Raw genomic sequence first — 15,783 nt, forward strand, 5'->3', positions numbered from 1 at the left:
CTCTCTCAAAGAGAGCACTACAAGTTGTCCTAGAGTATCACTGTAGCCAATGATTGATACAATAGAGAGATAAATACACAGAGAGACTGATAGAAAACAACAGATATGACCATTTGTCAATTGAAATATTGTTGTGTGTCCCATCCACTTTAGAGCTTTGACACTAGTATCATTTTGTTTCATTTCTCTGCTTCCTCTGATGGTTTGGATTAATCTCTTTCCACCTGACACTGCTCTCCTCCATCAAAGAGTCTCTCACTGTCACTCTCATTCTGCTCTTCACTTTTTCCCCCTCGACCTTCATATCTGCACATTCAGTTCAATCATATTTCCTGTTTATCAGCATCCTCCTCCCTTCATCCCAGTCTCCATGTCTCTGTCTTCCCTTAGCTATGTGACTCCAGCCACAACGGACACTCCCTCATGTTTATCTTCCTTTTAAAATGGAGCTATATTTCCCTGTCTGCTGTCTGTATTGTCATTTCTTCCTCTCCGCACACGTCCACACAGTTAAAAGCTTACTGGAAAATCCAGGAAGAGGAAGGGAATTTGTATTAATCAGATGTCAGTCCACAGATGCCATTAAGGTCGGGTTATTCTTGTAGAAAGAAATGACATAAACACCTTGATTTAAAATCTCTTAACACAGACCTTCACAAACGCACTAAAAGTTCGCCTTCGTGAAGCGAGTAGATCCTACAGCCGGACATGTATTCATACACTTCCACAACTTTGAATTACACACTCTAATTCAGATTATTTAAAATAAACTAAACAAATGCTCAGTCTTTTTTCATGATAGTCAGCAGCACTTTATAGTCTCCACTTGATCAGTAGAAAAGAAAAAAAAAGCAGTTTTGAAAAGGGTTACACTTACAAATATTTCAGGGTGTTCTTGGTGGCCGAACATTAACATTGAAACCGTAGTGTGCAGGATGAGGGTGTGCAGTACTAATTGGTTAACAGTGAGATAAAATGGTTGCGCATGACTGTGCATGTGTGTGTGGACAGGAGAAGGGTAAACTTGTTCCTATGTGTAGAGACAGGGTGACATTTTATCAGTAAAGCATTAGGATGCATGTCACTCTGTCTTTAGGGACCATTTCCGATTACAGTTAATGAAGAATTATGTCCCAGCGTGTTTCTCTCTCTCTCCCTGACTCCCTCGCTCTCTCTCTGACTCTCTCACTGTCTCTCTCTCTCTCTCTCTGGCTTTCTGTTAGTTGTTAATTAAATTTCAGCAGGGATGATTTGGCAGGAATACCCGCTGGCTTTAAGGGTAAACAGCCTGGTGATAGAGAAAGGAAGAGAGTGATAGGCAACAGATGTGTGTGTGTGTGCGTGCGTGCATATATGTTAGTGGTGGTGGGGGGTGACAATGAAAGAAATTTAAAATTAGAATGGATGGACTCTCAGAGAGAACAACAGGATTTCAGAGTCTGAGCCCAAAAAAATAATCGGGATTTGTTCCTTAATAGGTAACTGGTCTTCTTGTGATCTCAGTCCCAATTAAATCTTGAATATTTGCAGAATTTTCTGAGAGGGGTTTGTGTAGAAGTAAGCTCTGTTGTGCTTCTGCCCTTAGGGTAGTTTCTGTGCTTCTAACGCGGTTATAGCAAGATGGTTCTACAGAACTGTTACAGAGCTGCTTGAAGCACATTCAATTGAATGGCTTTGGTGAAGTTAAGTAAATGTCCGTCAGCAAAACTATCTAAAAGAACTGAGGCTAACATTCTAGCAGACAAAACATTGCTGTTACTGTGAGTGATATCAAAGCATTTGTAATTACTTAACTGTTAATTGTGTGATTAAAAAACAATAGGTCAGCACTGTATGTATCCTAAAGAAGCCATGCGTGAACCTGCTGTTGCTATGGTGGTTATAGCTACACTATAATTCATGCACTTTTATTACCCTACAGCATTGATGTAGTGTACATTAACCTTTTCACAATAAGCACAACAAGAAATCAACAGGAGAGCCTTACCTATCCTTCCCATATATAGTGCATGTGGCACATGTTTATGGTGTGTGTATCAGTATGTGCTTTATAGTGTTCATCTTGTTGGTACACAAGGCACATTTGCATGTGCGAGTGCTTTTGTAGTACCAACCTGTGACAATGCACTAGTGTTTTATTTATGACAGTGCTTCTGTGTGTAAGTGGGCTGCTTGTTTGCTTGCAATACATCAAAAGAGTCAAGATTCCTCCATTAGCATACGTCAGCTGTGCCAGCTTAAGAAAGAGCAGGGTAAAAACATCAGGATATACAAAGACTCTAACACGTTTTGCAGCCTCAGATCAAACTATACAAGTCAAAGGATAGTTTTTTTTTATTCATTAGAATTTTACTGATTAGAAGTGACAGACTTCTAATTTATTAAATATAGTGTGTTAAACAGTTACTTTGTTTATGGGAGACCTTGTAACTTACTACATCTACAATGAAAGATGTAGTCAGTCAGAAGCGTGTGATGGCTAATGAGAAGAAAAACAAATGAGAGGCTCTGAATGTTATTCAAAGATCAAAGTGCCTTTGGCCTGAATTATGATTGAAATGACAGCATTCAGTATATTTTCAAAAGTAACATAGTCTGATGATTTTAATAATGTCATAAAAATTGTTCATATAGTGTATCATCACATAAATGTATATTATGTATTGTACCTATTCCAAATAGTGGAACATTGATACATGGATGAGTATTAGCACAAGTTGAATGTCGCTCTGTTTGCTATTCATATATATATGAGACATGGTGATGTTTTGAAAAATATGCACTAATGTTATTTAGGTTTGGGAGAAAGTAGACTCTGACCAGAGTCTTAAGAGCTTAAAGCACAGCTTGAAACTGAACTGTTGTGTTGTGAGATAGTTTTGATAATACACATGTTTAACTCCTGGAGGTTTGAGTGTTTTCTGAGGTGAAGTAGAAGTCTCTTGCTCTCTCTGTCTCTCTGTTCAGCAGCCATGACTAGTCCTTCATGCAGCCAGGTCATGCCCCCATGTACAGCAATGTATTATCCCAGACACTGATAGCTTATCAGCAGCCTTGACTGACTCTTCTTACTCCCCCTTTTTCCTTCTCACTGATCTTGCTACAACTTCTACACATCTGTCCCCAGCTGCACGCACACACACACACACACACACACACATTGCACTATACAACGCCATAGATTTACTTTAGCTGGTCTGTCTTTTCGCTGAACCGCTCTGATATCGTGTTGTAAATTCTCTCGTGCTTCTGTCTCTCTTCTTGCGTCAATTTTACCCCTCTAGCTGATTTGCTGACTGCTCCGCCAGACTTGACAAATGCAGCTGCCATGTATCGGGGTCCAGTGTATGCTCTTCACGATGTGTCAGACAAAATTCCAATGACCAACTCTCCTCTCCTGGATCCTCTTCCCAACTTGAAGATCAAAGTGTACAACTCTTCTGGACTGGTCACACCTCAGGATGACCTCGGAGGAGACTTCACGTCTAAACTGTCTCCTAAGGTAGTGTTGCCCAACACTAAATCCTCGATCTTTTATCTTTTTTCTACTTTAAAGCATTTTGTGTGATCACAGTAGGCTATTCCCTCCTGTCTGTATTTAATCTGCAAGAGCAGTGTGAGAGATTCTACAGCACAGCACAGCTGCGCATGTCTTCCCAGTCACATGAAGACACTACACACCATTAGTATACATGCGGCTAAGTGCCCCAGTTTCCCTCCCTGCTCTGTCAAATACATGGCATGCATACTAGAGTCAGTTGTCACAAATACAGATGAAACCACTCAGTTTCATCACAGCACCTGTCCTCAGGCAGTACGCGGGCTGAACTCTCCATCTTTGAACTCTACAGATCAGTTGCCACCTTTTGATGATTTTATCTGTTTGTTTTTTTTGTTTTTTTATAATTGATCACATGCTGTGTCTAATGACTGACCTTGCCAAGGTAATTTGTGCATTTTTTATTATTTGTTTTGTTTGTTTTTAGGCTGATGTGTTCATCCTGAGTTTAGCGACGTTAGTTCTTCTCAGCTTTGTGTGATGCTGGAGTAAAACAGTGAATATCAAGTCCTTCATTTACATTTCACAGCCGGCATTTTGGTGAACAAATGCAGAGCAGGTCACATCTTTTACTAATCACCCTAAGGTGATCATACGTCACCCCCGTCCCCAGGCAGATGGAGGTCTTACCTGTGGCATCATAATGGACAGAAAAAGAAGTTATGCACAAAGTAAAAAGCATAATTGATCATTAAAGTCAAATTTTAGACGAAAAGGGACCGATAACAGTTCCATTGTAATTCTTGTCCTGGCAAAAATCAAACTTAGGTTGACACAGTGAAGCTTCTCCGGACTTTCATGAGATTTTTGCTTTTTCTTTGTTTTGTTTTGTTTTTGCTTTAGGCTACATATTTAATGTGACCCGACACGAGTTCTTTCAGAGGAATTCAATCCTTTAAACCGCATAGCATTTTTTTTCTCCTTATGCATTTTTGAACCTCATTCACCCTTATAGCTTTAAGCTTTTGCATATTGCTTTTATGCATAACGGTGGACAGTGCCTGCCCACATAAAAGGTCTATTAAAAAAAGCACCTTATTACATGGTTACTCTAACATTGTTTGCAGAAAGAGTCACGCATCCATTCAAGTTCTTCTTGTTTAAAAGACGTGTAACAGCAAAAGTAGTGTTTTCAAATGCGAATGTAGCTCTGCTGATTTGTAAGTGTGTTGAGTGTGCATCCTCTTCCTGTGCTGCTGTGGGTTCTCTGGGAGCTTTGGTTTCCATCTACAGCCCTAGGACACGCATGTTAACTTGAGCTCTTGGGTATGAGATCAACAAAACACTTAAACTACATAGGATAAAGCGCCGTGAATGTTGCTGGTACTATAAAGTGCTTTGAGTGGTTGGTAAGACTAGAAGATACTACATAAACGCCAGGCCAATTTGAATAGCATGTGTCATATACAATACTGTAATGTTTTGTTAATATCGCTGTTACTGTTCCATAGGTAACTCAGTCCCTGTTGGATAACAGTGACACCATGAACCTTCGCAATCAGAGCTTGGCCCGAACACGAGATCCTTCCTGTACTGCTCATGGATCCTTCAACAGCCAAGGAGGACACCTCATTGTACCCAACTCTGGTAAACTTCCCACAAGCGTTTAACAGCGAAAATGGTTCCTGTACAGTGACAAGACAGCAAACGGGGAGAGTTGTATCGTTTTTTTGTTGATCATATTAGTAACAGCCAATTGCTAATTATGAATCACAGCAAAGTTAAGAATATGTGGCAATGTCTGTTTTGGTGATTTATTCAGATATATTTCCTCTACTGGCCTCTGACTACATTAGATACTTAAGTGTGTAAGTACATTTGTTGGTACATTTGTTGATACTGTTGCAGTCAGATTCATATGATTTAGTGATGAACCAAGATTTTAAAGGAAAAAAAGAATGAAGGAAAGCAGCAGCTGTATTCAGGTAAAAATGTGGAGTTACGTGACCTGTTGATGAAACGCAGCTTTCAAAAGCTGTGAAATATTGCATTGTAATGGAGTATTTAAGACAAGGCTTTACATGGGTTTCCTTTAAAAAGATTATTAAGTAATGAATCATAATGATAAAGTGATGATGGGTTTCACATTCAATAATTCAGTTGTGCATGGTGAAATTGATAAATCCAGTGATGAAACTCATTATTTCTGCTTCCATTCATTCTGCTTCCTCTGTCCTTCCTCCTGCAGGAGTCAGTTTGTTGGTTCCAGCGGGTGCTGTTCCTCAGGGCAGGGTGTATGAAATGTATGTGACTGTGCACAGGAAGGATAGCTTGAGGTAAGTTTTGTCTCTCTTTCCCCATTTTTTTTCTTCTTTGTGGCTGTTTCCTTTCAATTGTTCCCTGCTGTCCTTATTTTTCTCTTCATCTCTGCATCTCCCTCTGTGTCCTTTTTTTGTTTGTTTGTTTGTTTGTTTCCTTTGTCTGTACTTCTCTGCCTCTGCCCGGATCAGTGGCTTCTTATAGCTGTTTGTATGGTTGTGTGAGGAAGCTTTCATAGTGTGACACAGACTTAGAATTTATAAGAAAGGGACATATCATAGTGTATTCACATATACCTTTTTTGTGATTCATTCAGCAGAGGTCAGTTGGTGACACAATGCATATTATAATACCAGAATTAGAGTTAAGTTAAGCAGCTTAAAATGGAATATTTGACACATTAATTACTACCGACTTAACATCCTAATCTGTACACTAATCCATTAAATTTACATTGTTAATCAGGTTTTGATTCGGGACTATATTTAAATGTAAGGCTCTTAAGATTCATTACTTTGAAATATGCCAAACTACAGCAGACCGTTGTGCGGCCAACTGATTGGTTTTAACTTCATGCTACATTATAAAGCCAAAGAACAGAGCTTTTGAAACCATATGCAGAGAGATCACTGCAACGACTATAACTAACAGATTAGTGGTTATTTTTGAGAATGCTTTAATCTTGTTACATGTTCTATAATCCTTTCTCCCCCTCCCCAAAAAGTACATACATGATGTACGTCGCTCTCTCTTTGTTAAAGTGACGAGGCACACTGCTTTTGATTCTGTTAAAAATTGATGTTCACCTTGGAATCAATACGGAGAAAAATCCATTCATATTTACTTGAAGGGGTTTTAAAAATGGGAATCTTAAAACCTGGATAAATACAACCAAGAGGGTCCAAATGGCTATGGACAATGGAAAGACACAGTTTGAGTCATGTATATTGTTCCATGCACTCATTTTACAGTCTCTTCAATCAGCAGCAGTCAATAAGAATTAGGCCCTGTGCTGCAGTATTTCTAAGAGGCTAACATCTTTTCAGCCCTCTGTGTTTACGCAGAACATCACATAGCTACTTTTACTTACCTCAGCAACCCTTGCCTTAGGTGTCAGATTAACAACAAACAAAAGTCAAAGCATCTCTTGTTGTATTTGCAAGATACAGGATACATAACATCATAAATCAATAAAGCTGTAATTCATTAAGGGGTGACCTCAGCATTAGGTAGTTAAAAGGGTGCTATAGTTTCACTCCCACTGTTTTTATCTTTGTTTTTTCTACCCATGTGAACCCTTTATGAGTCAATAATGAGCCCCAGCAGCTGAATCGATAACACTGCTAAGGATTAGCTCTCCCTTGACACAAGGTGGGCTGAAAAAAAACAACAGAAAAAAAACATTGTTAATATTTAAATTCTATCTCCTCTATCTGTATGGCCTCATTCACAGTCAATATATGGCTTCAGGAAGATGAGGGATAATGGATTGTACTGGCATTTGACTTCGTGTACATTTTTTGTGTTTACTGCGAGTGTTGTTTAAGTATCTGGTTTCAATTTTCAGTTTCAAATGAGACTGCTATGTATGATCTTATGGATGTTGAAGTTTTCTGCTGCAGTACTGAGGCATACATTAGTTAGTGAGTGCTTGAGGTTCCAATATTTAGATGTATAAAAAGCACAAGAGTGTATGATTAGTAGCCTTTTATTTTCTGCCCCGTGAGCTGCAAGCTATTGAGTCCAACTGAGGCTGACTACACAAATCATTCTCCAATAGAGTTTGTTTTTGCTCTCTTTTTCTTCTGTTCTCTAAATTTTCTCATCTATGCAAAGGTAATCTATTCCCCTCACACGTAAATGTCCAGCTTTGGACTAGTGCATCTCAAAAAATTAGAATATTGTGGGAAACTTGTTTTTTTTTTTTTTCCTAATTCAACTGAAAAGGTAAACAGCTGTTTTTAATGATAATGATGGCTTATAGCTCATGAAAATGAGAAACCTGGTATCTAATATTATTAGATTATTTTCTATGATCAATCAAAAGAGGATTTACAATACACACGTCCTTTAATTTAGTCTACACTGCTTTAACACAAATTACTGCATTACTGCTTTGTGGCATGTAGGCAGCCAGTTTGTGGCCCTGCTGAAGTGTCATTGAAGGTGCTTTGATAGTAACCTTTGACTTATCTGTGTGTTTTTAAGTGCATTGTCATCGTTTTGACAATACTCCATATATTACCTATGGAGTTCAGGTCAGGCGCGTTGGCTCGCCAATCAAGCACCGTAATAATACGGTCAGTTGGTAGTGTGTGCAGGTGCCAAGTCATGCTGGAAAAGGAAATCAGCTAAGCTTATCAGCAGATGGCAGCATGAAGTGCTCTAAAACCTCCGAGTAGATGCCTCAGTCCACTCCTTGTGAAGCTCTCCCAAGTTCTTGAATTGACTTTTCTTGACAATCCTCTCAAGGCTACGGTGATCCCTGTTGCTTGTGCACCTTTTCCTTCCAGTCAACTTTCCATTAATACACTTCGATGCAGCACTCTGCAAACAGACAGCCTTTTCAGCAGTGACCCTCTGTGGCTTACCCTCCTTTTAGACAGTGTCGATAATCATCTTCGGGAAAATCAGCAAGGCTCCCCAGAATTATGGTTGTGTGTACGCAGTTAGACAGAGAGATGCACGGTGTTTATACTGACTGAATAGTAATTTACTCAAAATTATATAATCCAAAAATTTGAGATACTAGTTTTCTGACTTTTGTGAGCAAAAAAAGGCTTAAAATATTTCACTTTATCCACAATGAATATGGACTATTTAAATATATTAAGATTAGAATAGATTTAGAATATATGAAGATTCTTTAGTAGTCCTTGTTAATACAAGGTAAAAACGAAACACAGACCAGAAAAGAAACCAATTTAGCTTTGTGGGATTGAAGCTCGCACTAGCTGGTATCCGACAGCGCAGCCCCCCTGTTGCTCTTTTCTGTCGTGTCACCTCAGTGTTATCTGTGTTTCACAGACCCCCAGTAGAGGACATCCAGACAGTTCTTAGCCCAGTGGTGAGCTGTGGACCTCCAGGAGCCCTGCTGACCAGACCAGTGATCCTCACCATCCACCACTGCGCTGACAATGTCCAGGAAGACTGGCTCATACAGCTGAAGAATCAGCTGGCCATGGGAGAATGGGAGGTGAGTGTTCAGCATTGTGTCCTTTTTGTTTGTGTGCACTATTTATGTTCCACTGTTTAGAGAGTTGCAACATACAGCTTTTGAAGAGAAAAGCTGTCGCCGTGTTGCCAGCTAATGAAAAATTTTAATTTCCGACGGATGTGAATACACAGGGATGCACGTGTACAGTGAAATTTCTAAATGTGAAGAAGTCTGCAAATAATTGTTTACACAAAGTAATGGCAAACTTGCCCACAGCCATAGCCAAGTAAGCGATATGCAGTCATTTGCACGGCACACACACAGCATATAGAGGAATAACCTGAATTACACATACACTCTGTGTATTCAGTGAGCGAGAAAGAGGAAAAGAAGGAGAGAAGGAGAGAAAATTTGGTAAACAGAAATTGCCTACAGGCTAGTAGACAAGCAGGGGGTTGAAGACTCCTATCAGAAGCAATTTGTTATGCTTCTGCCATCCTCCTCTTCTCTCATCTTTCTTCTTATGTTTCTATCTCTCCTTTTTTTCTATCCTTCTCTTTCTCCCTCCTCCCGTGTCTCTCAGCATGAAGTCTCTACCTCAGCAATCTATTGCGTGTGTCTGTGTGTGTCTGTGTGTGTGCGCATGTGTGCATCCTTGTGTGTGGGTGTGGGTGATAAGACTGTCTTGCAGCATCACTGTGTCTACAAGGCGCCCGTATGCTGTCTTCTGTTGCTTATCACAGCTCAACACAATGTCTTTGCACAATTAGCCATGCATAAGACTGTGTGTGTGTGTGTGTGTGTGTGTGAGTGTGTGTGCGCGCGTGTGTGTGTGTGTGTGCGTGTGAGAGTGAGAGAGATTCACAGAAGAGGCTCGGTGCAGAGTGGTTAAAAAAAAACCCAAGAAAAATGAAAAGTGGAATTTCATCAGGAAGTCGATTTGTTTTTCTTTTATTGCAGTAGAACATCCATTTCCCATCACAAAGTTTTCCCCAAAACAGTGAGAGGAAAGGTAATTGAATTCCCCTCATATCAGGGGGGAGCAGCCACAGTTGTGATTACCAGTAATAACAGATTCCTACCATACTGCTTCCTGACCTCTTTGTATTGATTCAGCTCATCTGTAGGAACACAACCCCGCATGAACTGTGATTCAATACTCAATATTTGTATCACACGTTAACAGAGTCACACAAGCAAACATGGATATCTGCACAACTAATTGCGGATCCAGTGGTCACATAATAAGAACACAGATAGCCTGTGCATCCTCCGTTAACTGAGAGAAACGTATGGATTTACCATAACTCAGGCTGCTACAGGGAACTGTAGAAATGATATGAGCTACAGCCAGCACATATCCCACAGTGGGATTGGACACACTTCACAGACAACCTCTTTAACCAAGTCTCATCATTCTCCCGAAGTACACATTGATGTACTTCTACAAGTGTGTACAGCAAATACACTTACAGTGTGCTAAAAGAGATTTATATTCTATCATACGTGTTGGAAACACCTTCTTTTTTTTGTTGATAAACTACAAACAACGTGTCACATACTGTCTTTTTGCAAGTAAAAACAACAATAATAACTGTGCTTTTTTTACTTTAAAAAATTCTCTAGAGTTAAGAAAACCTCTTAATTCAATTTGCATAAAAACAAAAAAGGCAAACAAACCTGTTTATAGGAGCGGAATGCATTTGAAATAAACCGCAACCTTGCTTACTTATGGGCTGTTTGCATTAGTGGAAAAGCTTCCAAATGCAGGTGCTGTCAGGTTATGTTAACAGACAGAATGTGGCTTAATGCCCGTAAATTCTCAAATAAAGCCTGTACTCAAATAACAGCCAGCTTTTAACAAAAGTGGTCTGTATGACCAAACGAAGGACAGCCCTAAAAAAAAGGTGGGAAAACAAGATTAACCGGACCATGGCTCACTTTGTAAATTCACTTTGCAAATAATCTACATTTTCATGGTCTCTTTAACAATACTCTGCTCTATATTGATCACAGTTTATTGTTTTAAGCCAAACACTGTTGTCACGCACAGTTTTGTTCAACGTGATCCTACTGTGACATTTATCTCAGGTTTAATGCTGATTAAATCCACCGTTTTGCTAAGAAAAATAGAAAGCTTTTCAGATGAGAAAGGGAATTATGCCTATGAATGTCTGCAGCAGTTTTAATATGAAACAGATTTAGCAAATGTTAAGTTTAATTTGACAACAGCAACTATCGTGGATTTAATTTAAAAGGTGGCCTTACTTAAATTAAAGAACTCTTTGATTGAGATGAGTAAAGGCTCACATGGTATTTCAACAGTACTGTGTTAAAGAACTTCCAACACTGCATTCACAGTCACCCGTCATAGGCACAAAATGGTACTATGTCTAAAAAATTTCCTTTTTCCCTTTTTTTGTGTCTGGTTCCTGAAGGATGTGGTTGTAGTGGGAGAGGAAAACTTCACCACCCCCTGCTATGTGCAGATGGACTCAGAGGCATGCCACATTCTGACAGAGACACTGGGGACGTACTGCCTGGTGGGCCAGTCAATTGGCAAAGCAGCTGCCAAGAGGCTCAAGCTGGCTGTTTTTGGGCCCGTTTCCTGCACAACTTTGGACTATCACATCAGGGTCTATTGTCTGGATGATACTCAAGATGCACTCAAGGTAAAGAATTGAAGCTAAATAAATCCCAAGCAAAGTAATATTTTTTTCCACTTGTGTTTTAATAGAAACATTAGATAAATAAAGGACGTATTCACCCCCAGTGCCTTGAATAACACCGAAGGCATTTGATACTATTGGCTGAAAGTGTTGCTGCGTTTATTAGTGCTGTGAGAGATTTTGCTCTCTCTTGGTCTACCCATACTAAAATGCTTCCATGATAATTTACATTTGAAAAGAAATGTATATATAAGCGTTTGAACAGAAAGGGCTTCACAGAGTCATAAACAGAAGCTTCTGCACCTCTTGTCTTCTGGAAATGAGCTAAGAAGGAGTAAACAACGCAGGGTCAAGCAATGTCAAAGCAGCAATGCTGCTGAATTCAAACAAATTCAAAGCACTGGAGGGACCATCTGATATGGGAGATTAACAGTGGTAATTTATGCATGCAATGTTAAGTCAAGTGTCAGTGGCACACAGCCATGCACACTCTTGCACAAACATAAACAAACACTTAGTTTTACCAGTTCAAACAAGCAATTGTAGCTCTAATTGAGAGTTCAGAGGTGTGCTTTTCTTTTCCAATGATGAGGACTTTGTTTAGTATAATTGATAGGCTGGCGTTTCACAGGGGAGGTCTCTGCTGTATTTCTACAGTAGAGCTGCCACGTTCGAAGTTGATGGAAGGAGGAATTGATTATTTTGAAAAGGTTGTAGGAAGCATCAAAATTCATACGAATAACTTATTATAACTGAGTGCTTCTGTGTGTATTTTCAAGAGCCAATTAATAAGCAGTTGCAGTATAAGTATTTATTCACTGATGTTTTTCTATGATGCAGACATACTTCTGTAGTATTCTCTTGGTGTGATCTTACCCAACAATACATACAGACGTCTTTTTTATTAGGGTCAGTAAAAATCCCCACAAAATAAAAAATAACTTTCGTAGTGTTTACTTCCCTGCACAATTGGCTAAACAATGAATGAGTGTCATTTTTATATTGAAATCAAACACAGTGCATTGCAACAACCAATCCACAATAAGTACTTTGCTTCACCTTTAGATCTGGAGTGAGGTTATCCTTTCTCATCCTTCATCCTTGGAAGCTAGACAGGCATTATTGCTGAATTTAAAACTAGATGCAACAACCATCATAAAAGACAAAAATGTAATCATTAGTAATAGGTTTATTCGTTTAGTGTATTAAAACCCAGAGTGTAAGCAATATGATACATTGAAGTCATCTTCTAATACCAATAGAAGTAATTTCATTTTACCATATTGCATTAAAGATATGCTTCATTTCCTCATATCTCAAAACAGCAGTACATTGACTGGTGGGGCATTATTAATCAAGGATTTTATTGAGCCTCTTAATGTGTCTTTTCAGTTCAGTGCGTTTAGCAAAGCAAAGCTTTGCTTAAAATCAGGACATACAAGTATGGAGACGTGTGATGATATCTCATTAAATCTTTAATGCATTTTAGATGTTTTATGGTGCCTTATGTGCAGTAATTTTGCAAATTAAATCAAAGGTCTTATACATTCTCTAATGTATAAAAAATGGTCCAGTTAGTGAGATGAAGCAGAGGGAAACCTGGAGAGTAAATATAAAGTTGTTATTTCTTTATGTGGGGTTTTGTGTAGGAGGTTCTTCAGATGGAGACCCAGATGGGAGGAAAGCTTCTGGATGAGCCAAAGACGCTGAACTTTAAGGACAGCACACATAATCTGAGGCTGTCCATCCATGACGTGCCAAGCACACATTGGAAGAGCAAACTCATTGCAAAATATCAGGTAAGAGGGATACACATGTAGATGCACTTTGACATTTAACAATTCTATACAGGCACCAAAATCATTTACTGACCTCAAACGGTGACAGAATTTACAAATTTGCATTTTTATTATCAAAATCTGGGAAACAGTAGTACTACTTTGTGTACCTGGAAAAACAATTTTGCAAAAACGTGTATTTATTTTCTACGTTTGTGCATGCTGTAGGAGATCCCATTCTACCAGGTTTGGAGTGGCAGTCAGAGAACTCTTCACTGTACCTTCACCCTGGAGAGATTAAGCCCAGCCACCACAGACATCAGCTGCAAACTGTGTGTACGGCAGGTAGAAGGAGAAGGACAGATCTTTCAGCTCAGCAACACATTGGAGGAGGTAAGCTTGTAGAAATTTACATATATATTGGGGGCGACTGCGTGCTGTCCACTAATCAGAATGTTGTTGGTTCGATCCCCATTTCCTACAATCTGCATGCCGCAGGGTAGGCTACCTAGGCAAGATACTAAACCCTAAAATTGCCCCTGATGTATCATGGGTTTACGTTGTTGTGTGTCTGTGTGTGCATCGCTTGAAGAAAGCGCTTCATTTAATTTAACATTTACATACATCAAAAGCGCTATAACACAGTTTATACTGCTTGCATGTGCAAGATAGCTGCAGACAGCAACATTAACTCCCACTGGCCAGGGATGGAATAAACTAATACATGCTGAAACATGCTGAATGAGTAATACAGAGAGAGAGAGACATTTCTTTCTACATCCTTGCTTCCTAACTTCTACATTCTTGTACAAAAGGTCCTAAAGTCACTAAGTTTTTTCACTGTCTGTCAGACAGTCAGGGTTTCTGCTATGGTTCTGTGACTCTGTTCAATCATTCATACTAGGGCTAGAGGTCACACAACACGAGTTGAATAACTCCTCTTTGATTTTGCTAGGCCATTTTACCATGAAGTCACTGAATGTGTGCGTGTCTGTGTGTGAATGGCTTCGGTCGGAGGTCAGTCCATTCTTTTTAAATGTAACGGCTTCAAATTCTCCCATGGTGGTCAGGGCAATAGCACTGTACTTTAGAATGTTTTTTTTTTTCTCTTTTTTTGTATAACCAGGTAAGGTGGCTTAGAAGAATGGATGTTTCTCTTATTTTTCTTTTACTATTTACAAAAGTACTTTTGGTGTAGCGGGAAGAGTTCCACATGTTCTGTATTCCTCAGCAGTACTTGATGAGCACAACATTATAAATGAGTGTAACCCAGAAAAAGACATTTCTTTGAGGTTAATGAAAATGACACCATAATGTAAAGAATATTTAAACATCAAAATGATGAAAGAATAGTCATATTTCTCCATTTATAAAGGCAATACTGCCTAGATTCGCAGAAGCAGCCACACATCTATCAACCACCCTTGCATCACTTTTAAATCATCCAGTCCATACTATACCCAGCTGATAGCAGACTTCTAAGGCAATACTGAAATGAATATTTGAAAGTTTCTTTTTAAAAAAATCATTAAAAATATATAATTATAATCAACTTTGTGATCTAATTTGAAAAGTCTAAAAGTCACAGTTTCTGCTTGGCAGTTCTGTGCTTTAGTTTTGCAAGACAACACAGATACTAATGTCTTTGATATAGTTAGGTCTGCAAGTATTTGGACAATAACACACTTTATGTAAATTTGCACAGTGGATTTTATTTTGTGGCAACTGTGGGCTATTGCAACACATTTTAAATGATAAGTTGCAGTCCATTTGAAATAAGCCATTACATAATTGCTTTGATCTAACCTGGGACACATTTGACAGCTGGAGCTAAACATCTAAGTACTTTAACTCCATGTCTGTTTGTGTGTGCTGCACATTAAGCAAAATGTTGTAGATCCTAAACAATGTTAAACAATGAAAAGCAAAGCAGATTTAAAGCATTATTTCAACAGAGATGTCCCGTTGCATCAGTCATTCAGTCTCCAGCAGCAGAGAGCTTTCTGCCATAAATTGAGGCTAAGTAGATGCAGTAAATAGTAATCATTCACATCAACAGTGGCTGTTGTTGTTTCCCTCTGCCAAGCAACATTCATTAGGCTGCTGCCTCCTTTCAACCCAGGAGTGGCAGATTAATGGGATGAAGGTTTAGAAAAGAGACAGGGATCGACAGTGAGAGGAGAGAGTGCTCGGGAGCAGATTTTTTGTGTTTGTTACACTCTTGTATTACTTAGGAAACACCAAATGTAATTGGTCACACTAAAGGTAAGCTGCAAATAGAGAAAGCCAGGCAGAGATGTGGGTGAACTAAAAATATGATGAATTGATCTTCTTCATGGTTCTCACATGAATGCACATTTT

General features: G+C 39.1%; 1 protein-coding gene across 3 annotated transcripts in view; it reads left to right on the forward strand.

Moving 5' to 3' along the window:
* unc5ca (unc-5 netrin receptor Ca) overlaps window positions 1-15,783 on the forward strand; it is a 189,637-nt gene that overhangs the window by 167,324 nt on the left and 6,530 nt on the right. For all 3 annotated transcript variants that reach the window (XM_005452040.4, XM_005452038.4, XM_005452039.4), the window contains 7 exons: window positions 3,285-3,502; window positions 5,011-5,146; window positions 5,748-5,835; window positions 8,846-9,014; window positions 11,414-11,647; window positions 13,294-13,443; window positions 13,651-13,815. In XM_005452040.4, the coding sequence (XP_005452097.1) occupies window positions 3,285-3,502; window positions 5,011-5,146; window positions 5,748-5,835; window positions 8,846-9,014; window positions 11,414-11,647; window positions 13,294-13,443; window positions 13,651-13,815 (1,160 nt within the window). The remainder of the gene's footprint in view (window positions 1-3,284; window positions 3,503-5,010; window positions 5,147-5,747; window positions 5,836-8,845; window positions 9,015-11,413; window positions 11,648-13,293; window positions 13,444-13,650; window positions 13,816-15,783) is intronic.

Source organism: Oreochromis niloticus, linkage group LG12 (genome assembly GCF_001858045.2).
Source record: "Oreochromis niloticus isolate F11D_XX linkage group LG12, O_niloticus_UMD_NMBU, whole genome shotgun sequence".
Classification (NCBI taxonomy): domain Eukaryota; kingdom Metazoa; phylum Chordata; class Actinopteri; order Cichliformes; family Cichlidae; genus Oreochromis; species Oreochromis niloticus.